Consider the following 24,575-nt stretch of genomic DNA (forward strand, 5'->3'; position numbering starts at 1 on the left):
TGAATTGAAAGTGGTCCTCCAGGATGGCGAAACAGAGAAACCTTTGATGTGGTTGGAAGATTGGGATATGAAGGTAAGCATCTTTGATGTCTATCGATGCCAAGAACTCCCCTCTCTCCATGGAGGAGATGACCGATCGGAGAGATTCCATCCTGAAGTCCCGTACTTTTACGTACTTGTTTAATAGCTTCAGGTCCAAAATGGGGCGCACCGTCTCGTCCTTTTTTGGCATGACGAAAAGGTTTGAATAGAAACCTCCGAATCTGTCGTGTTCCGGAACCGGAACGATGACCCCGCTTCGGCGGAGGGATTCGATGGCGCAGTGAAGAGCGCGAGACTGAGCTCCCGAACTTGGGAGACGAGAGGGAAAAAAAAACGTGCTGGAGGGGAGGCGGAGAATTCTATTTTGTAGCCAGACGACACCAGATCCCTGACCCATTCGTCGTGGACGACGTAGAGCCAGACTTGCTGGAAAAGAAGCAGACGTCCTCCTACTTTGGAGGTGTCGACTGGAATAGTCCCCGAGTCATTGTGAAGGGAATCTGGCAGGCCTGGACCCTCTGGTTCTGGGTTGCCTAGGCTTTCCATGCCAGGACTGATTCGGCCTGAAAGAAGGTCGACAGTCTCTGTCTGAGCGAGCAGATCGTTCTGATCTGGATAAGGGGGCAGAATTGGACCAGAATGGGCTACGGCGAAAGCGAAAGTATTGTTGTCGCTGAAAAACAGCTTTGGGCCTGTGTTGCGGGAGGAACTTGCTCTTTCCTCCTGTAGCATCGGAAATAAGCTGGTCTAGCTTTTCTCCAAAAAGACGTCCGCTCTGAAAAGGAAGGGAAATCAGAGACTTTTTTGAGGAGGAATCTGCACACCACTCTCTGAGCCAGATAGCTCTCCTAATGGTGATGGCGTTCGAAGCCGCAGTTGATGCACAGTCCGCTGCGTCGAGGGACGCATACATCATGTAATCTCCAGCCATGGCAATTTGTTTGGCCAGGTCCACCACTTCAGACGGGAGTTCCTGTTCCTGAATGGATTTCGCGAGGGCATCAGCCCAGTAAACCATTGCCTTGGCAACCCAAGCCGCAGCAAAGGAGGGAGATAGAGAGGAGCCTGAGGCTTCGTACACTGAGCGAGCTAGAGAATCTAGCTGGCGTTCCGTGGGATTCTTAATAGAAGCACCATCAGGAACGGATAAGAGAGTTTTGGTTGCCAAGCGCGAAACCGGAGGGTCTACTAGTGGAGATTCCGTCCAATCTTTAACGAGATCTGTGGAAAAGGGATACTTGGATTCCAGGGCCTTTTTGCCTGTAAAACGCTTATCCGGACGCTCCCTGTGTCGCCTGACTATATCCAGGAAATCTGGGTGAGAGGCGAACGTCTTATGGGAACGCTTGTTTCTCATAAAGGAAACGGACTGTTCCGGAGCGGAATTAGAGTCATCGTCCACTTTTAGTGCATGATTGACTGCCTCGATGAGGGAGTCTACAGTAGACCTAAACTCCGGAGCATCCGGGTCTAAGGATGCATCAGACTCATATTCAGAGTCGTGATTGCTACGGGCCCCTAAAGAGGGTGAGCGAGAAGTGGAGCTACCAGAGGCTGACTGGTGCGGTGAGTGCTCAGGGGAGGTAGTGCGGATCCGTTTTCTGGATGACCGTGCCTCCTTCCGGTGAGAGCGGCCTCTGCTGGCCGACGATTCCCCTGTTACGGAGGTATCTCTTAACCCGGGAAAAAGAGGGCCCCGCTCCCCAGAGGGGTCCTGAAGGGATTTAATCGCTTTGGCTAGCGAATCCACGGACTGTGACAGTGACGCGGCCCACTCAGGGGGACTAGATACACTGGGGTCGGTGGCGGCGGAGGGCTCCTGGGCACCTGGGGCATCGCAGGCTGAGCAGAGGGGAGAACTCTGAGGCCGAGGAAGTGGGGCCTGGCAGGTGGTACACGCAGTAAAAAAGGTAGAATGCACCTTTGTGATCTTTTTGGTCCTTGACTGGGACATAGTGTACCCTAATGTAAGATATAGTGCTCAGGGCCTGTTGGAAGCGAGGGCGACGCTGCAAGGGAGAACCTAACGTGGTCTCCTTACCCATGGTCCTGTGTCCCGCATAGAGAGGGAGAGAAGCAGCGGCGGTGCAGGAGAAGCGACAGCCGGCGTTCAGAGCGCTGCACGTGGAGGAGCTGAAGCTGCGGCGTGCAGAGAGGAAAAAGATGGCCGCCGGGGGTTGTGAGGGTAATCTCGCAGAGAGCGAGAAGCGCCAGGACCGGGGGGCGGAGCCACAAAATGATGCGAAAATGGGGGCGGAGCCTATCGGGATCCGGCCTGTGCTAGGCCGAAGCCTGGGACTAAATTTGCGGCTTCGGCCCGGCGCGCGGTCGCGGAGCGCCGGCCCCTAGGGGAGACCCTGAAAAGATGAAGGAGCCCTCCGGAACCGCTGGGACGACCGACCCCCCCCCCCCCCCACATTATGGCACTTACCCCAAATAGAAGGGGATCACAGAGAATGCTGCAGAGCTGTGCCTGGGGTGAATAGGACGGTGCAGGGTTGGGGGAAGCCTCTATCCACCATCCCCATAAAAGAGGGGGGTGGAGAGGAACCGTCCGCCTCCTTCCATCATCCGCTTTCTCAGTGGTGATGCAGTGGGAGCTGCACGGACGCCACAATACAAGGTGCCTCTGAACAGCCGAGGGAGAACCTGGTGGGCAGGGCAAAATGTCCGGCAATAGGCCTGGCTGCAGAAGAGGATACTGGAGGTGACACTCCAGTGCTCGTCTGATAAGGGAGGGGGGAGATCGGTGCCCTTGAAGGGGCCCGTCGCCCCTAAAATCAGCTCAGGCAGTGGCTTCCCACGTCGCAGGAGAGGATACGGAGAGGTGAAACTCCCGTGCTCGCCTGTTGTTGGTTCGGGGGAGATCGGAACGTGAAAGAATCCGTCGCCCCCTTCGTCCGGAATAAAAAAGGTTTAAATCCAGTGCGCCTCCTACGGACACTAAGCTTGAACTGGGTCTCTGGAAGCCAGCATGAGGGTGTATACTGCAGGGGAGGAGCTAACTCTTTTTTGTCTCAACTTAGTGTCAGCCTCCTAGTGGCAGCAGCATAACACCCATGGTCCTGTGTCCCCCAATGTGGCGAAGGAGAAACCAGCAATTCCAGAATTTCTTTTAGGGGGGCGTTTATACCCTTCCACGTGTGGTAAAATTGATAAGGCAGTTTTATTCTTTGGGTCAGTACGATTACAGCGATACCTCATGTATATCTTTTTTTATGATTTGGCACTTTTACACAATAAAAACTGTTTTATATAAAAAAATTATTGTTTTTGCATCGCTTTATTCTGAGCTATAACTATTTTATTTTTCTGCTGATTGAGCTGTATGGCGGCTTTATTTTTGCAGGACAAGATGACGTTTTCATTGGTACTATGTTTATTTATATCCCTATTTTTTAGCGCGTTTTATTGCACTTTTTGATCGGCAGTATGATGATAAAGCATTGTTTTTTGCCTCGGGTTTTTTTTTTTTTTTTTTACGGTGTTCACTGAAGAGGTTAAATAGTGGGATAGTTTTATAGAGCAGGTCATTACGGAAGCAGCGATACCAAATGTGTACTTTTATTGTTTTTTTTTATTTACATAAATAAATGGATTTATAGGAAAAATATTTACTGTATTTTCTTCTTTATTTGGGGATTTTTTTTTTCTTTTTATACATTCTATTTTTTATTTTTTTTTTAACTTTAGAACATTGTCCCAGGTTGGGACATTACTATATAAAGTAAGATCGCTGATCTGACACTTTGCATAGCACTGTGTCAGATCAGCGATCTGACAGGCAGTGTAGGAGGCTAGCCGGCAAGCCACCTCAGTGAAGGACCAGGAAGGACCCCCGCGGCCATTTTGGATCTGGGTTCTCAAAGGAGAACACGGAAACAACGCAATCGCATCGTGTTTTTTCCGGTGGGAGAGCGCAGGGAGCCCCCTCCCTGTGCGATTGTTCTCTGTGCCACTGTCACTACTGACAGCGGCATCAGAGGGGTTAAATGCCCACAATCGGCACTAGCGACAATTATGGGCATTGCTGCGGGGTGTCAGCTGACACAGAGCTGACACCCGCACGCGATCGCCGCGGCACTCAGCGTGAGGCCGCGTGATTGTGCCGCTGTACTAGTACTGCGGTTTGCGGGAACGCAGTTCCCGCAGAGCAGTACTAGTGTGGCGCATGTCAGGAAACGTTAAACAGAGATGGAATTTTTTTCGCTGAAGTTTTGGGGTAGCCAACATATTCACTATAGAAAGTCTGGCGGGAAAAATTTTCAATAAAAAAAAAAAATTAATCTGTGTACTTCCACTATGTTGACAGGCCATCTTCAAAACTTAAATTGAAAAAACTAAATCTAATCTGCCTTACCATAAGTGATGTTGTGATTTATTTCTGCTCTTCGTAAGGATTCATCCAGTACATCGTAAATAAGCTGGCTTGTCCTAATAAAAAACAAAACACGTATTTATAATTAAACCCCTGAAACAAAAATGAATGTGCACGCACACACGCACGCAAGCACACACAGCAAGTCTTACCACTAATTTAAAGGGAACCTGTCACATCAGTTTTAACATCTAAACTGTCCCCAGTGTGTGGTTATTGATGCAATGTGCATCAGTACCACAATGTTTTCAATCATCTCCAAAAATCCCTTTGTATAGTTATATAGTACCTTCTCTTTTAGTCATAGGGGTTCAGTCGCGGGCTCGTCATATTGTCAACACCCATGCACTGATGTTCCAGGGTGCTCCGATGTCACGGGAATCTGTTGCAGTGACGAGCGGCCCCCTGCGCATGCGCACTGAATCTGGATGTACGTACCCAGCTTTCTTGACTGTGTGGGCATGCGCCGGAGCGAGTGACGGGCTGTATGAACATGCTAAATACTGCACATTAAGATGGAGCCGCTCGGCAATGCACAAGCACAGGATTTTAGAGCAGATTTCTGAGTGCATGGGAGCTGACAATATGACGAGTCCATGGCTGAAAGAATGAAATGCAGCCCCTATGACTAAAAGAGAGGGTAATATATAACTATACAAAGTGATTTTTGGAGATATTTATGGCATAGTTTTGATTGAAAACAATGTGATAGTGAAGCACATTGCAATTACTAACAACACACTGGGAACAACTTAGTTGCTAAAAATTACGTGACAGGTTACCTGTCAGCAGGATTGTGCTCAGTAGCCTACAGTGTCAGGTCGGTGCTGTTATACTGATTAGATAGTCATCTGTATGGCTTCTGACAAGTCCCTGATCCCTCACTGACCTGCCCCCTAATTTGCATACTGAATGTCTGTACATACTGAAAAAACCCTTCTGCAGGCAGGTGCAGGCACGCTGCAGCATAATCGCATGTTTAGTGTCCTGATAACAGTGCTTGATGTTATTCAGACAGTACAAAAAAAATCTATTTTAAAATGGCGCCTGCACGGTAGCAGCTATCAGTGTATATAGAGGTGATCAAATAGCTGCTATTGCGCAGGCGCCAGCGGCGCCATCTTCCTAGAGAAGAAAAGAGAAATTTCCTCTTGTAAGATGGCGCTGCCCACGCCTGTGCAGTAGCAGCTCTCAGCGATACATTCTCCCCTGCCATCGCGGATCGCAGCACCAGCAGGGGAGAATGATGCAAGTGGTCTTCAGCACCCGGCGCCGGGGAGCAGCATGAACAGTACAGCTGCGGCACGCAGTTGGCACACGTATACCACAAGTATTACACACACCGACATCTTAACTTGTTTTTCCAGTACCAGAAATATCAGGACATGTGAAAGAGCCCTTAGATGTATTTTCTCATTAATAACATAGTAAATCTCTGCACATGCTGCTGACTAATAGCCCAACATCCTCATATACAGTTGTGTGAAAAAGTATTTGCCCCCTTACCGATTTCCTATTCTTTTGCATGTTTGTCACATTTAAATATTACAGATCACCAAATAATTTTAAACATTAGACAAAGATAACACAAGTAATCACAATATGCAGTTTTAAAACGAAAGTCTTTATTATTAACCCCTTACCGACATTTGCAGTACATGTATGTCATGATTGGGAAGGACTTCCTGACCGATGCAGTATATGTACGTCATTGTCAATTATGCCACCACCGTGAGTAATTGCGCGGTGATCGCGTGAATGTCCAGCTGTTTCTCACAGAAGTGAACATGGCACCTTTGTCCCAGGGGTGGCGAAGCCCCCCTGCAACGACGATCGCTGTGATTGGCTGTTCAGGATTGAACAGCCAATCGCAGCACTTCTCAGTGTTTCAGGCAATCAAATTGCCTGAAACACTGATGCTGTAAGAGCACCAATCATAGGCTGGTGCCTGGAGTCCACAGTATCACCAGTGCCAGCTCTGATTGATGTGATCGACAATGACATTGATCGCACCAATCAGAGTGCATAGACACGTTTTTGTCTGCAGGTGACCGCCCTGCACTTCCTCATTCTAGCTGCGGAATTGTACAGGGCAGTCACTCTGTCTCGCTGTGTGCCATGCTGGGCCATGTGGTGCCACAAAAGTCTGTGGATCACTGCTGCTACTTGCCTGCTCCTGCTGAAAATGAAAGAAGAGTTCCTGACACCTTCCTGTTCCTTGCCCAATCTTTCCCTAATCCACCCAATCACTTCCACCCCCCCTTTTCCCCACTACTTACCCCCTCCCTTCCTTTTTCACCCGCCTCACTCCACCCCCACCGCCTATCTGCCGCCGAGCACTGATCAGTACTTGATTGCTCGATTTTTGGCAGTTTTCTAGTTTTCTTTCTTTTTCATGCGTCCTGCAGCAGTCGAGCGCTGATCAGTGATGCAAATCTCTGCTCGCTGTTTTCCACCACTTTTTTTTTTTTCAGTAATTATTTTTGTATCCCTCTCCAGCCTTTGCACCACTCCATGTGTCCGTTCTGCAGTCACCGAGCCGCTGATCACACGTACACCACTGGTTAGCACCAGCACTTATTTTTGGTAAAGACTTTTTTTTTACCCCTCTCTGCTCCACATACGTGCGTGCGTTCTACAGCTGTCGAGTGCTGGTCGGTGACTAACATCACTGACCCGGCCTCCGGTTGTTGTTTTTTGAAGGGAGTGGGGGGTTTTGGTGAAAAAAGAATCAAAGTAAAAAAATTTTTAGATTAGTTGATAGAATTAGGTTAGATTAGTTAGGGACAGTAAAAATAGACTAAATAGTATGTAATAGTAGTAATCATCGACTACTAGAGTATTTTTTACTGAATTGAATCAGGTTTGTCATTTGAAGGCGCTCAGTAAATTGGTTTTTTTTAACTGACGTTTGATTAGTAAAAGTTTGTTTATATTTTTCTTTCATCTTCTAAATAAAAGAAAAAATTTACACCAAGCACTCACACACATACCTGAATAAAATTTGCCACACACGTTAATAAAAGGTCGTCCCACTCACTTTCCTTGCCTCCGACACTGACAGTGAGGGAGAGGATCCCACCTTCCTTGGTTTTTCCGACTCCGACCCCTCTTCCTCCAGTGATACCAAACCGCCACACAGACGCCCCAGAGCAGAAACTGAACCACACCTGAAAATTATGAGCCACAGATTCCAGATATTGTTGTGGCGCAATCAGGAATCCAATTGGACATCACCGGCCTCACAGAGACTTTTCAAAGTCTTTTTCTCTGCTGATTTTCTAAATCTCATGGTTTCGCAAACAAATTTGTACACCCAGCAATTTTTAACCCAAAATTCGACTTCATCATTTTCCAACTGGACCTCGGTTGACGACATAGAAATGATGAAGTTTTGGGGCCTGGTTCTTCACATGGGGATTGTGAAGAAGCCAGAAATTCATCAATATTGTAGTGTTGACGTTTTGTATAACACTCCACTGTACCACATGACTATGGCCCGGACATGCTTTGATGCCATCCACAAATTCTTGCATTCAGCGATAATGCACGGTGTGCAGTCGGAGATGACCCCAAGCTTGGCCGATTTTTCAAAGTTCAGCAGGTCATTGTGCACTTTAGCAACAAGTCTGCTGAGGTGTACAACCCCCAAAGAGATATCTGTGTGGATGAGTCCCTAATCCACTTCAAGTGGAGGCTCAGATTCCAGCAATACCTGACCAGTAAGAGGGCCAGGTACGCAATTAAGGTGTTTAAACTGTGCGAGAGTACCTCAGGGTACACTCACATGTTAAGGGTTTATGAAGGGAAGGACACCCGGATTCAACCCCCTGAATGCCCCCTTGTTCTGGGAGCGAGTGGGAAAATTGTGTGGGATTTGGTGCACCTACTGCTGGATCAGGGTTATCACCTCTATGTATATAGCTTTTATACCAGCATCCAACTCTTCAAGTCCCTCTCTGTGTGAGCTACCACAGCCTGTGGTAAGGTCCACAAAATTCAGAGTGACCTCCCTAGGATGCTAATTGGGCAGATGCTCAGAAATGGTGAGAGCAGAGCCCAATGTAGCGACAACATGCTAGTGGTCAAGAACAAGTACAAGAGGGATGTCCTTTTCTTGACCACCATACATGGTGATTGCAGCACCCCCAGCACTGTAAGAGGTACCTCTACACCGGTCCACAACCCAGAATGTGTACTGGGGTACAACAAGAACATGGGTGGGGGGGAATTGATCTCTCTGATCAAGTCCTCCAGCCATCCAGTGCCATGAGAAAATCTAAGGTGTGGTACAAGAAGCTGGTCAGGAAGGAGCGGGCCCCAGTATCAGGGGGGTAACATTTCCCCGCTGAGGTCCCTCAAACTGCAAAGAGAGGAAGGACGGAAAAAAGGTGCAAAGTGTATTACACAAGGGGGATACACAAGGACATCACTTATAAGAGTCACACCTGCCCTGACAAACCTGGTCTGTGTAGGAAAGACTATTTCAGAGTCTACCACTCATCCATGAACTAATACATTTTTTTCTGACTTAGGCCAGTTTTACATTAGCGTTTTGAGGAGCTGCAGACTTCCTTTGTGAAGCCCCGCCCTCGGCCGCACCTCCGTCGCTAGCTCTGCCTACTTCTGCATGCGGCCTGCGTACCTATCTTTAACATTAGGTACGCAGGTCGTGCGGCTGTATGCGGATGCTTCCGTCAAAACGACGCGGCGACCAGCGTAGGACGCAGCTGGTTGCAATTTCTTTTTTTCTCCGCATCATCAAAACGACGCATGTGGAAGCATCCGCATACAGCCGCACGACCTGCGTACCTAATGTTAAAGATAAATAAGCAGGCCGCATGCAGAAGTAGGCAGAGCTAGCGGCAGAGGTGCGGCCGACGGTGGGGCTTCACAGAGGAAGTCCGCAACTCTCCGCAGCTCCTCAAAACGCTAGTGTGAACCTAGCCTTACACAACTCACATGACTACCTGACGTAAACCACACAACTCATATGCCAACCTGATGCACTCTACACTACTCACATATGACAACCTGATGTACACTACATAACTCATGTATGCCACCACAAAATTCACATACCAGGAAAACACTAGATCAATTCCAATATAGGGTCGAAAGTGGGGGAATGTTTCCACTGTTTAGGCACATCAGGGCTTCACGGGCTCTCCAAACGCAACATGACGCCCGCAGACCATTACCTGAAAGTCTGCATTCCAAAACATCACTCCTCCCCTTCCGAGCCCTCACGTGCGCCCAAACAGTGGTTTTCCTCTACATATGGGGTATCAGCACACTCAGAAAAAAATGCACAACAACTTTTGGGGTCCCATTTCAATAGTTACATTTGTGAAAATAAAAAAATTGGGGCCAAGATCATTTTTGTGGAAAAAATAGGGATTTTTGTGTGTACTCACCGTAAAATCCTTTTCTCCGAGCCACTCATTGGGGGACACAGGACCATGGGTGTTATGCTGCTGTCTCTAGGAGGCTGACACTAAGTTGAGACAAAAAAGAGTTAGCTCCTCCCCTGCAGTATACACCCTCATGCTGGCTTCCAGAGACCCAGTTCAGTGCAAAAGCAGTAGGAGATTAATAACAGTACAGTACCTAACATTAGAGTATAACATGTCGAAGACAGTCAGGAACCAAAAAGGTAACAAGCTATAAAGCTAAAAGGGTGGGTGCTGTGTCCCCCAATGAGTGGCTCGGAGAAAAGGATTTTACGGTGAGTACACACAAAAATCCCTATTTCTCCTTCGCCACATTGGGGGACACAGGACCATGGGACGTCCCAAAGCAGTCCCTGGGTGGGAAACAAACCAACCAAATAAACTCCGTGTACCAACTGACTATAAATGCGCTACGGCCACTTGCAGAATACGTCTGCCAAGGGCTGCATCCGCAGAAGATTGAATATGGACATTGTAGTGCTTTGAAAAAGTATGCAGGCTGGACCACGTTGCGGCCTTGCAAACCTGCTCCGCTGTCGCCTGGTGCCGGATGGCCCAGGAAGCACCCAATGACCGAGTAGAGTGTGCTCTAATCCCCGCCGGGACAGGTCTGGCCCTGACCCGATAGGATTCTTCGATAGCAGACCGAATCCATCTGGCTATTGTGGCCTTAGACGCCGCTAAACCCTTTCTGTGACCCTCCGGGAGAACAAAGAGGGAGTCCGATTTGCGGAATGGAGCAGTTCTGGAAATGTATCTCCTGAGGGCCCGTACCACATCCAGGGTATGAAGGGCCTATTCGACCCTGTGTTTTGGCTATGGGCAGAAAGAGGGAAGAATGATGTCCTCGTTAAGGTGGAAAGATGAGACCACCTTAGGGAGAAAGTCCGGAGATGGGCGTAGAACTACCTTGTCCTGGTGGAAGGCAAGGAAAGGCGCCCGGCAGGATAAAGCAGTCAATTCTGAGACCCGTCTGATAGATGTCACTGCCACAAGAAAGGCAACCTTCCAGGAGAGGATAGGTAGCGGCATGTCCTGAAGAGGTTCAAACTGAGGTTCCTGAAGAACGCTCAAGACCAAATTGAGATCCCAGGTCTCTAACGGCATTCTGTAGGGGGGTACCACATGGGAGACCCCCTGAATGAAGGTCCTGACTTGCAAGTTGGCAGCGATCCTACGTTGAAACAACACGGATAGAGCCGAGATCTGACCCTTGAGGGAACTCAGTGCCAGGCCGGAATCTAAACCGGACTGCAAGAAATCCAAAATGGAAGGAATAGAGAAAGCAAGCGGAGGGCGACTTCGGAGCCTGCACCACGAGAAGTAGGTCTTCCAGGTACGGTGGTAGATGCGAGTGGAGGACGTCTTGCGAGCTTTGATCATGGTGGGAATGACCTGCTGAGAGAATCCGGCTTGGGTTAGAATCCAGGTTTCAACAGCCACGCCGTTAAACGTAGGGCCCCTGAGCTCTGGTGGAAGATCGGCCCTTGACGAAGCAGATCTGGGCGGTCTGGTAACCGCCAGGGAACGTCGGACACAAGCTGAACGAGCTCCGCGTACCATGCGCGACGTGGCCAATCCGGGGCAACAAGGATGACCTGAACCCCCTCCGTCTTGATTTTTCGGATCACCTTTGGTAGTAAGGGAAGCGGAGGGAACACGTATGGAAGTTGGAAACGATGCCACGGGTATATCAGAGCGTCCACCCCGATGGCCTGGGGGTCCCGAGAACGTGCTATGAAGTTGTGAACTTTGGCGTTCAGTCTGGACGCCATCAGATCCACGTCCGGGGTTCCCCATCAAAGGCAGATTTGCCGGAAAACCTCTGGATGAAGTTCCCACTCCCCCGAGGCGAGGCCCTGACGGCTGAGAAAATCCGCCGCCCAGTTCTCCACGCCCGGAATGTGCACCGTGGAAATGAGAGTGGTTGGCCTTGGCCCAACGAAGAATGTGGGAGACTTCCTGCATCGCCGCCCTGCTGCGGGTACCCCCTTGATGGTTTATATACGCCACGGCTGTGACGTTGTCCGATTGAACTCGAACTGGGTGACCCGCAAGCAGGGGATGAAAGCGTCTCAGGGCGAGTCTGATCGCACGAATTTCCAGGATGTTTATAGGGAGCCTCGACTCCCGAATTGTCCAACGCCCCTGGGCAGAGTAGTGTAGGAAAACCGCTCCCCAGCCGAGGAGACTGGCATCGGTGGTTACCACCAGCCAGCGGATCGGGAGAAAAGACTTCCCCTGGAGGAGAGAGGATCCCAGAGTCCACCATGTGAGGGATTGCCTGATCCGTGGTGACAGAGGGCATGGGCGATCGAGAGATAAGGGATTCCTGTCCCAGATGTCCAGCAGAGCCTGTTGTAAGGGGCGGAGATGGAGTTGAGCGAAGGGAACAGCTTCTATTGCGGCCACCATCTATCCCAGAATCTTCATGGCAAAACGGATGGACCGGGTACGAGGGTGACAGAGCGTCCGAGCTCCCTGCTGAAGCTCTTGGGCCTTGGACCGAGGAAGTAAGATCAGTCCCCTCGATGTGTCCAGGATCATGCCTAGGAATGAAATCCGTCGGGCAGGAATGGGAGAGGACTTGTCCGAGTTGATTAACCAGCCCAGGCGCGAAAGAGAATCCAAGGTAATGCGGACGCTTGCTTCGCAGGCCTGATAAGACGGACCTTTTATGAGGAGGTCGTCTAAGTATGGCAACACGACCACTCCTCGAGAGTGAAGAATAGCCATGACAGCCGCCATGACTTTTGTAAATACCCTGGGCGCCGTGGCGAGACCGAAGGGTAAGGCTGTGAACTGAAAATGGTCGTCCAGGATGGCGAAACGGAGAAACTTTTGATGTGGCGGGAAGATAGGGATGTGAAGGTAAGCATCCTTGATATCTATTGATGCTAGGAACTCCCCTCTTTCCATAGAGGAGATGACTGATCGGAGAGATTCCATCCTGAAGTGCCGTACCTTTACGTACTTGTTTAGGAGCTTCAGGTCCAAAATGGGGCGTACCGTCCCATCCTTTTTCGGCACGACGAAGAGGTTTGAGTAGAAACCCCTGAATCTCTCGTGTTCCGGAACCGGAAAAATGACCCCGCTTTGGCGGAGGGATTCGATGGCGCAGCGAAGGGCGCCGGAATGAGCTCCCGAACTTGGGAGACGAGAGGGAAAAAACCGTGCTGGAGGGGAGGCGGAGAATTCTAGTTTGTAACCAGACGACACCAGATCCCTGACCCATTCGTCGTGGACGACGGAGAGCCAGACGTGCTGAAAAAGAAGCAGACGTCCGCCAACTTTGGAGGTGTCGACTGGAAAAGACCCCGAGTCATTGCGAGGCGAATCTGGCAGGCCAGGACCCTCTAGTTCTGGGTTGCCTAGGCTTTCCTCGCCAGGACTGATTCGGCCTGAAGGAAGGTCGAGAGTCCCTATCTGGGCGAGCGGATCATTCTGATCTGGATGAGGGGGCAGAATTGGACCAGAATGGGCTACTGCGAAAGGGCCGAAAGCGAAAATATTGTTGACGCTGAAAAGCGGCTTTGGGCCTATGTTGAGGGAGGAACTTGCTCTTTCCTCCTGTAGCGTAGGAAATAAGCTGGTCTAATTTTTCTCCGAAATCAGACTTTTTTGAGGAGGAATCTGCGCGCCACTCTCTGAGCCAGATAGCTCTCCTAATGGTGATGGCGTTAGAAGCTGCAGTTGCTGCACAGTCCGCCGCGTCGAGGGACGCATACATCACATAATCTCCAGCCGTGGCAATTTGTTTGGCCAGGTCTGCCACCTCAGTCGGAAGTTCCTGTTCCTGAATGGATTTAGCGAGGGCATCCGCCCAGTAAACCATTGCCTTGGCAACCCACGCCGCAGCGAAGGAGGGAGATAGAGAAGAACCCGAGGCTTCGTACACTGAGCGAGCTAGGGAATCTAGCTGGCGTTCTGTGGGACTCTTAATAGAAGCACCGTCAGGAACGGATAGGAGAGTTTTGGTTGCCAAGCGCGAAACCGGAGGATCTACTTGTGGAGATTCCGTCCAATCTTTAACAAGATCTGCGGAAAAGGGATACTTCGACTCCAGAGTCTTTTTGCCTGTAAAACGCTTATCCGGACGCTCCCTGTGTCGCCTGACTATATCCAGGAAATCTGGGTGAGAGGCGAACGCCTTATGAAAACGCTTGTTTCTCGTAAAGGAAACAGAATGGTCCGGGGCAGAATTAGAATCATCGTCCACTTTTAGTGCATGATTGACTGCCTCGATGAGGGAGTCTACAGTAGACCTAAACTCCGGAGCATCCGGGTCTAAGGATGCATCAGACTCATATTCAGAGTCGTGATTGCTACGGGCCCCTAAAGAGGGTGAGCGAGAAGTGGAGCTACCAGAGGCTGACTGGTGCGGTGAGTGCTCAGGGGAGGTAGTGCGGATCCGTTTTCTGGATGACCGTGCCTCCTTCCGGTGAGAGCGGCCCCTGCTGGCCGACGATTCCCGTTACGGAGGGATCTCTTAACCCAGGAAAAAGAGGGCCCCGCTCCCCAGAGGGGTCCTGAAGGGATTTAATCGCTTTGGCCAGCGAATCCACAGACTGTGACAGGGACGCCACCCACTCCGGGGGACTAGATACACTGGGGTCGGTAGCGGCGGAGGGCTCCTGGGCAACTGGAGCATCGCAGGCTGAGCAGAGGGAGGAACTCTGAGGCCGAGGAAGAGGAGCCTGGCAGGTGGTACACGTAGTAAAAAAGGTAGTATGCACCTTAGTGATCTTTCTGGTCCTTGACTGGGACATGGTGTACTTTAAAGTAAAAGACAGTGCACAGGGCCTGTAAGCTGTGGAAGCGAGGGCGATGCTGCAAGGGAGAACTAACGTCGTCTCCTTACCCGTGGTCCTGTGTCCCGCTGAGAGAGGAAGAGCGGCGGTGCTGGTGGAGAGACAGCCAGCGGACAGGGCGCTGCACTTGGAGGAGCGCAGCCGGCAGTCAGAGCTCTGCACATGGAGCTGGAGCTGCGGCGTGCAGAGAAGAAAGATGGCCGCCGGGGGTTGGTGAGGGGAATCTCGCAGAGAGCGAGAAGCGCCAGGACCAGGGGGCGGAGCCGCCGAATGACACAAAAAAAGGGGGCGGAGCCTATCGGGAACCGGCCTGCTAGGCCGAAGCCGGGGACTAAATTTGCGGCTTCGGCCCGGCGCGCAGCCGAGGAGTGCCGGACCCTAGGGGAGACCCTGAAAAGGAGAGGGAGCCCTCCCCCAAATGGTATGGCACTTACCCCGACAGAAGGGGAAAAAAGGCAGAGAAGCCTGCTGCACCAGCGGTCAGAGATGTTTTCCATGGATCTGGTGAGCTGTGCCTGGGGGATTAGGACGGTGCAGGGTTGGGGGAAGCCTCTATCCACCATCCCCATAAAAGAGGGGGGTGGAGAGGAACCGTCCGCCTCCTTCCATCATCCGCTTTCTCAGTGGTGATGCAGTGGGGGCTGCACGGACGCCACAATGTAAGGTGCCTCTGAACAGCCGAGGGTAAAACCTGGTGGTCAGGGCTGAATGTCCGGCAATAGGCCTGGCTGCAGAAGAGGATACTGAAGGTGAGACTCCAGTGCTCGTCTGATAAGGGAGGAGGGAGATCGGTGCCCTTGAAGGGGCCCGTCGCCCCTAAAAATCAGCTCAGGCAGTGGCTTCCCACGTCGCAGGAGAGGATACGGAGAGGTGAAACTCCCGTGCTCGCCTGTTGTTGGTTCGGGGGAGATCGGAACATGAAAGAATCCATCGCCCCCTTCGTCCGGGATAGAAAGGTTTAAAAACCAGTGTGCCTCCTACGGACACTAAGCTTGAACTGGGTCTCTGGAAGCCAGCATGAGGGTGTATACTGCAGGGGATTTTTTATTTTCACATTTCTACGTTATAAAATTCTGTGAATTCAAGGTGCTCCTAACACATCTAGATAAGTTCCTTGGGGGGTCTAGTTTCCAAAATGGGGTCACTTGTGGGGGAGGGTTTACCGTCTAGGCACATCAAGGGCTCTCCAAAAGCAACATGGCATCCGCTCTCTATTTCAGCCAATTTTGCACTGAAAAAGTCAGACATTGCGCATTCCCTTCCGAGCCCTGCCGTGCCCTTTCATATAGGGTATCTGTGTACTCAGGAGAAAATGCACAACAACTTTTGGGGGCTCATTTCTCCTGTTACCCTTGTGAAAATAAAAAAAATTGGGACCAAGTAAAATTTTAGTGAAAAAAAAGGAAAATGTTAATGTATTCCTTCCACATTACATTTATTTCCGTGAAGTACCTGAAGGGTTCATGAACTTCTTCAATGTGGTTTTGAACACTTTGAGGGGTGCAGTTTTTAGAATGGTGTCACCTTTGGGTATTTTGTCTTATAGAACCCTTAAAGTCATTTCAAATGTGAGGTGGTCCCTAAAAAAAACCAAACGAAGAAGTGAAAAAGGGGCACTCTTATCTGGTAAAAAAAATTTTTTATTTATTTAGTTCATCAAGATTTTAAAAATGTGGATGCGGGGCAGTCAGTTCTGTGGTGGATGACAGCCGTTTTGAGTACTCTTCAACGGGTCCAGGTGTGGCTAACAAAAAAGGGGGCAGTCTTTTATAGCTGCACAGACCTCTGTAACAAATTTTAGTCCCTAAAAAAAATGGTTCCCTAAATGCTGTAAAAATGAGAAATGGCTGGTTAACTTTTAACCCTTATAACTTCCTAATTAAAAAAAATGTTTCCAAAATGATGTAAAGTAGTAAAGTAGACATGTGGGAACTGTTATTAACCATTTTGTCTGACATATATTTCTGATTTAAGGGCATAAGAATTAAAAATGTGAAAATTGCTACATTTTCATCACATTTCCTTTTTTATCACAAATAAATGCACATTATTATAGAAGAAATTTTAACACCATCATCAAGTAAAATATGTCAAGAGAAATCAGTCTCAGAATTAGTGGGATTCGTTGAAGCGCTCCAGAGTTACTACCAAATAAATTGACAGTGGTCAGAATTGTAAAATTTGGCCAGGTCATGAAGGTGAAAACAGGACCAGGGGTGAAGTGGTTAAGGGAAAAAGAAATCCAAACACACAAGGCCCTGAGAAAGTTATTGCCCCTTTCCCCCCTTAAAACATAAATTAACTGCGGTTTATCATATCTTTGGGAAGCGGAGTTCAAATTCCCTAGCCACACACAGCCCTGATTACCGCAATACCTGCTCTCAATCAAGAAATCATTTAAATATTACCTGCCTGACAAAGTGATGTAAACCAAAAGCTCCTCAAATGCTAGAAATCATGCTGCAATCCAAAACAGTTCTGAAACAAATGAGAAACAAAGTGCCGGTAATTGAGATCTATCAGTCTGGAAAAGGTTACAAAGCCATTTCTAAGGTTTGGGACTCCAGCAAACCACACTGAGCATTTTTCCATAAATGGCAAAAACATGGAACAGTGGAGAACCTTCCCAGGAGTGGCCGGCAGACCAAAATTACTCCAAGACTGCAGCGACGACTCATCCAAGAGGTCTTAAAAGACCCAACAACTTCCAAAGAACTGCAGCCCTCATTTACCTTAGTTAAGGTCAGTTTTCATGACTCGGCCATAAGAAAGAGACTGGGCAAAATTGGCATCCATGGCAGAGTTCGAAGACAAAAACCACTGCTGAGCAATAAGAACATAAAGGCTTGTCTCAGTTGCACCAGAATACATCTTGATGATCTCCAAGACTTTTGGAAAAATACTCTGTGGACTGACAAGACAAAAGTTGAACTTTTTGGAAGGTGTATGTCCCATTACTAGTGATGAGCGAGTATACTCATTTCTCGAGATTTCCCGAGCATGCTCGGGGGGTCTCCGAGTATTTGTAAGTGCTCGGAGATTTAGTTTTTGTTGACGCAGCTGCATGATTTACAGCTGCTAACCAGCATAAGTACATGTGGGGGTTGCCTGGTTGCTAGGGAATCCCCACATGTAATCAAGCTGGCTAACAAATGTAAATCATTCAGCTGCGGCAATGAAAACTAAATCTCCGAGCACTAAAAAAAACTTGGAGGACACCCGAGCGTGCTCGGGAAATCTCAAGTAATGAGTATACTCGCTCATCACAACCCATTACATCTAGAATAGAAATAAAACAGCATTTCAGAAAGGGAACATCATACCAACAATAAAATATGGTGGTGGTAGTGTTATGGTCTGAGACTGTTTTGATACGTCAGGACCTGGAAGACTTGCTGTGGTAAATAGAACCATGAATTCTGCTGTCTGCCAAAAGATTCTGAAGGAGAATGTCAGCCATCTGTGCATGACCTCAAGCTGCAGTGCACTTGGGTTATGCAGCAAGACAGTGATCCAAAACACACCAGCAAGTCAATCTCTGAATTGCTTAAATAAATAAATAAATTAAGGACTTTTAAGTGGCCTAGTTAAAGCCCTCCAATGTGGCTGAATTAGAACTATTTTGCAAAGATGAGTGGGCCAAAATTCCTCCAGAGCGTTGTAAAAAACTCATTGCCAGTTATCACAAATTCTTGATTGCAGTTTTGATGAGAAGGGTGGCCAAACCAGTTATTAAGTTTAGGAGGCAATCACCTTCCCACACAGGACACTGTAGGTTTGGATTTCTTTTTTCCTTAATAATAAAGACCTTCAATATAAAAAAAATCCAATCTGTGTTTACTTGTGTTAACTTTGTCTAATATTTTACTTTGTTTGGTGATGTCAAAACATTCGAGTGTGACAAACATGGAAAAAAATAGGAAAATCAGGAAGGGGGCAAACACTTTCACACAACTGTATATACAATAACATTCTTTTTTCCACGTCACCATCCTGATAGTTTTACCCAGGGTCATCTTTCCCCAGTAGTCTCAAGATCCTCAGGAGCTGGATCTGTAGCCAGGGCGCAGGTACACTGTGATAGTTGAAGTCTACGGGTAGTTTTCCTCCAACCACTTGCTTCAAGATGGTCACAAATGATCCAGTTAGATCCTTATATGCAGATGGGTTTTCCTGTGCCGAATTAGAGAGATCAGGGGGAAATAAAATAAAAAAAACATAACATAAGCATTCAACCAAAATACATGTCTCGGCCCTTCATTGGGGAACATAGGAGACCATGGGTGTATGCTGCTGCCACCAGGAGGTCAACACTAAGAATTACAAACCTCAGAAAAAAAAAAAAGTTGTCTCCTCTTCTGCAGGCTATACATACCTACTGGCAGTAAGCTATTCAGTTTAGCCTAGCTCCACTTCAGAGGCAGACAAAGATATGGATTCTTCAGACCGATTTACCGGTTTCTGACTATTCATTTTTTTTTTAAAGTAGTTATTTTACGCTGTTTTCACGTTTTAAACTTCTCTCCGTGGCAGTAATAGAATGGCTATTATGTGATGTTGCACCATATGTTGTCACATAATAAACTAAAACAGCATAGGATTGAATTGAGTAGATTTTTAAGTTTTTTAAGTATTTACCTTAGGAGTTGGTGAAAATATCTTGACGGTGAAGGTGCCTCCGTGTATGTGGTGGATCTCCTTCCAACACAGTGTGAGGTCCCAGTAATAAGTGCTTGCGTGCCTGATTTAGATGATCTATGTCGTCGATCTGATTGGAATCAGTCGCATAGATGGAACTCCAAGGGTTGGTGTCTGCGGAGATTAGAGAGCGCAGTCCCGGCCGGTGACAGGCTCTTGAATCCGGCGCCTCTTTTATAGTAACTTCACGTCAGTCAAATGCAAATAGTTCGATCTCATTATTTAGTCCTTTAGGTTTCAGAGTGTTCAGCTCAAATATCCAGCGACTTTCTGCCTGTGACATTCTTTTGATAAAGTTTCCTTTGCGCCAGTGCTGTTTAATGATATGGATCCCAGTTATATCAATCCCCATAGTTTAACCTCCATGTAATTTAGCAAAATGTCTTGAAAGGGGCTGATCATCATATTTTATCTTTATATTCCTTAGGTGTTCACTAATACGTACATTCATAGGTCTCTTAGTTCTCCCCACGCACAATTTATTACAGGGACACTTGATTGAGTATATGACACCCTGGGATGTGCATGTAATAAATCCGTTATGGGATAGGTTTTATTACCTTCCTGGATTTCAGTTTTTTTCTTTAAATGCAACGATTCGCATGCCATGCACTTTTCACATGGGTAAAAACCCCTAAGATCCTTATTAAAAAACGCAGACTTTCTTGGTATAGGAGGTTCTCTTATTGATGGAGACACCAGGTAACCCAAATTACTAGCTTTTTTTTATATATATATATAAATTTGGGTTTACTAGGTATCTTATCTCCAATGGTCTTATATTGGGTGATAATAGGGACATTAATAGGATTTTCATCAATAGTTAAATCTTTTTGTCGTTCTATCATTAATTAATTCAACTCTTGGAACTTGTTTTACCTCATTATTAACTGCTATCAAAAAATCTTGGTTGTAACCCTTATCTAGGAACTTGTTAGTCAGGATGTCAGCTTCTTTTTCAAAGCTATAATTCAACTGCAGGAAAATCGGAATATAGTAATAAGCCCTGCAGATAAAGGCGGTGCAATTCAAAAATGACAAGAAATACCCATCCAATATATAAAATCAGACATGCCTCCTCAGTATCGCAAATAGATCCCACCGTAACCATATCCGATCGGGCAGTTGTTGTTTATTGTTTACTACATCACCATGGGGACAAACCACCCCTCAGCAGACCTCGTGATGCAACCCACCATCCAATCCTGGTTCGTGGCGCCAAGAAAATCCGCAACCAATCCATGTGCCCAATATCCCAAACCCCAATCGGCTCCAATAGAAGAGATTCTAATATACTCCATACCTGCACTCCATTTCCGGATCAACCGGAGTTCTCCAACAGCGTCATCAAGCAGTGCCGACGCAGGGGGAGGTGGACGAGCCCACATCACATGATCACGGGCCCTAACCTTATACCTGTCAACCTCAATTCTTGGATACCCCCTCCTCAGAAATTTAGAACACATTTCCTCCAACCGCAGATCCACCCTTTCCTCATCTGATACAATGCGCCTAACCCGTAGCAACTGACTCCACGGCAGGGAACTGACCATCCTCCTGGGGTGATCACTATTAAATAGCAAAAGGCTGTTTCTGTCAGTCTCCTTGACATAAATGTCCGTCCTCAATTCAGACCCCTCCTTGTATACTAGTGTATCCAAGAACTGAACCTGAGAGGTGGAGTGGGTAAGAGTGAACTTCAATTCAGGGTATACCCCATTAATTTCACCCCAGAACGCCTCCAGTCCCTTAAGATCGCCATCCCATATAACAAAGATATCATCTATGTAGCGCCACCAGGCTCTGACATGGCGCCAGAGGTTGGAATTGTACACAAACCTGTCCTCGAGTACCGCCATATAGATGTTAGCATAAGTGGGGGCCACATTGGACCCCATGGCGGTACCCCTCAACTGCAGGAAGTAATCATCCCCAAAGAGGAAGTAATTCCTCCTGAGGATGAACTCCAGATCTACCAGTCCCTAAGCACTTTATTGAAAAGAGACATTCTGTGAATCAGCTGCGATTTAGGGTCATTGACAGTGTCCCTGTATTAAGGAGAGGGGGTGATAGGGTGCAAATGTTGAAAACGAAAGAGATGAGGTGGATTTATACGCTAGGGTCCCTACATCCTAAGGGTTTAAACCTGGACTTTAACTTACATTCTTGTACCTGATGTGTTTTGGACTGTGCAGTGCAGTTGTTTTGTCAGTGTATGTTGGTTTTAAGTGGAGGTGGGTTTATGTACACTATGCTTATTTTAATCTATTTTTTATCTTTTAGGTTACTCTGGGACAGTCGGTGGCAGGATGGATTGGGTTGAGCTTAAGTTTGGATTTCTTACAATACCTATATTCCATTGTGACATTGAGTGGTATTTATATTTTTGATTTTTCTTTAATGCCGACCGACTGTCTCATGGTACTATGGATAAATAAGTGTGTTCCCCTGTTTTTAGTTTTTTATTTCTTATGCCTCATCTTTTGCCTGCATTTTGCCCCCGTTCTAAAGGGATAGATGAATAGACTCCATATTATGCCAGGTCTTGTCAGGTTATGCCTGTATCATCTGGTCCCAGTGTTCATCTTGGAGATTTGGTGCGCATGCGCTATAGAGCTATGGCCCCTTCTGCGTTGCATTAGGACGGATGGAGGTAGGCGCCTGCGCTGGTGGTGGGGGCGGGCCGGCACTGCGGTCATGTGGTGTGGCTCGGGCCGTGCGCTGTGCGCTTGCGCTTCCCTCCGGCACCCTTCATGGAGGCCGGGTGGTTGGCGCGTGCGCGCAGTGACTTGGGAACGGGCGTCGCCTGTGGTCATGTGATGTGGGCTCGTCCACCTCCCCCTGCGTCGGCACTGCTTGATGACGCTGTTGGAGAACTCCGGTTGATCCGGAAATGGAGTGCAGGTATGGAGTATATTAGAATCTCTTCTATTGGAGCCGATTGGGGTTTGGGATATTGGGCACATGGATTGGTTGCGGATTTTCTTGGCGCCACGAACCAGGATTGGATGGTGGGTTGCATCACGAGGTCTGCTGAGGGGTGGTTTGTCCCCATGGTGATGTAGTAAACAATAAACAACAACTGCCCGATCGGATATGGTTACGGTGGGATCTATTTGCGATACTGAGGAGGCATGTCTGATTTTATATATTGGATGGGTATTTCTTGTCATTTTTGATGTGTATACACCACTATTGTTTGTTATTTTTATGATATTCACTAATTGTATAGGAGGGGCGGTACTGAGTGGTGATTGGAGCATTGTGCAGCTTCCACACTACTTAAGACAGCCCTCTATGTTTTATTGTATGCTTGATAAAGACCATGTTATGGTCGAAACGTCGCATTGAACCATGGCTTGAATAAAGTTCGCTTTTAAAGACTTTCTACACCTGGATTGAGCGCTGTTCAATACAATTTTTGGTCTGCTGTATCCAGGACGGTTCCCTGGATGTGGAACGAGTGCTCTACCTAACAGTGAGTGCTGTCAGCCTATTTTTGTTTTTTAAAGGCGGTGCAATTGTGATCCTAGACTACGCCCAATGAAATGAGGAATCCCTAATATTATTAGGAGACACGAAGACATACCTGAAATTGGAAGGGGATCCTACAGAGGCATCTATAGATGAAATAAAGAGTTTAATCAAAAAAGGCCTCCAGGACAGCTTTGTAAATAACAACGAATACGAATATATTAATAATGCACATTCTCGTATGGCTGCCTTTTATTATCTACCAAAAATCCATAAAGACCGATAATATCTGGCATTAATTGTCTTGCTTCTAATTTATCTAGATATGTTGATTGCTTTCTACAGGATTTGGTACCAGACCTTCCAGCTTATTTGAAAGATACTAAACACATAATACAGTGCCTGAATAAAATAAAATGGCAAAATCATTATATTTTGGGAACTTTAGATATCATGTCCCTGTACACCCAAATCCAACATGATAAAGGGGTGCGAGGCAGCAACTTACTTTTTAAATAAACCTAAGAGATTTCCTACCTCTCAAGCAAGTTTTATTAAGGAATGTATGATGTTCATTTTAACCCATAATTCTTTTAAATATGAGACGAACTACTATACCAAGCAGTAGGGGTACTGCCATGGGGACCAGATTCGCAGCCAGCTATGCTAATTTATATATTGACGGCCCCCAGAGGAAGCCCACGTGAAACGCGCGTTGGGGCCGTTGTCCATTGTTAGACGTGACCACACACAGGCTATTATGGGTGAGATTATCTCTTGTGCATTTATATGTATATTGAATTGACTTTGCTGCACAACAGATTTGTGAGACTAATTTTTAAAAACTGATTTTTATCTGCTTATGTAATTATTCGATTGGGTGAATACCTCTTTGTTATATGCACATTCTATTAGCATATCGATTACTTCGGTCCCTTGGCTTGTACAAGAAGACCCATGTCTACAGCTTTACGTTGATGCTTTACATTTAATACTAGAAATGTGTTTTGATCTACCCGTGCCTGATACTTTTATGTGTGGAATCGCACAATGGTTTCTTTTTGACACCGTGCGACACTTGTCCTATGCCTTTTCTGTGATTTAATGTTTATTATCTTTACATTAATCTTGTGAAATAAAAACTGTAACTTTTTATATATTGGGACTTTTGTACTCTATGGTTCTTATAGGTTGATAATTTATATGTGGGTAGCTGGAAAGACTCCTACATATATCCATAAGGCAGGCTGCGTCGGGATTTGATCCTCTGGCGGTGTTTTATTGACGATATAATTTTTATTTGGTCTAATGGACAAGATTCACTGTCAGATTTTTTTTTTAAAGGAAAATCAATAAAAAACAACTTTTATCTACATTTTACCTCAACAATCAGTTCCCAGACAGCACATTTTTTAGACCTAAATATTTATGTTGAAAGTAATGAAATAAAAACTTGCATATATTCTAAAACTATGGATGCTAATAGCTATATTAGTATGGACAGTTGTCATCTACCGAGCTGGTTGATTAATATGCCACGTAGCCAGTTTATGAGAATTCACAGGAATTGTTCAAACATTTGTAGGTTTGAAAAAGAAGCCGACGTCCTGACTAACAAGTTTCTAGATAAGGGTTACAACCAAGAATTTCTGAAAGCAGTGACAAATGAGGTAAAACAAGTTCCAAGAGTAGAATTAATTAATGATAGAATGAAAAAAA

The 24,575-nt window shown here is 47.1% G+C and overlaps 1 protein-coding gene across 1 annotated transcript in view; it reads right to left on the bottom strand.

Moving 5' to 3' along the window:
• AP4E1 (adaptor related protein complex 4 subunit epsilon 1) overlaps positions 1-24,575 on the bottom strand; it is a 128,805-nt gene that overhangs the window by 80,665 nt on the left and 23,565 nt on the right. The window contains exons 7-8 of the mRNA XM_077263745.1: positions 18,691-18,857; positions 4,403-4,476 (exon numbers count right to left, since the gene is read on the bottom strand). Of these exons, the coding sequence (XP_077119860.1) occupies positions 4,403-4,476; positions 18,691-18,857 (241 nt within the window). The remainder of the gene's footprint in view (positions 1-4,402; positions 4,477-18,690; positions 18,858-24,575) is intronic.

Source organism: Ranitomeya variabilis, chromosome 5, assembly GCF_051348905.1.
Source record: "Ranitomeya variabilis isolate aRanVar5 chromosome 5, aRanVar5.hap1, whole genome shotgun sequence".
Classification (NCBI taxonomy): domain Eukaryota; kingdom Metazoa; phylum Chordata; class Amphibia; order Anura; family Dendrobatidae; genus Ranitomeya; species Ranitomeya variabilis.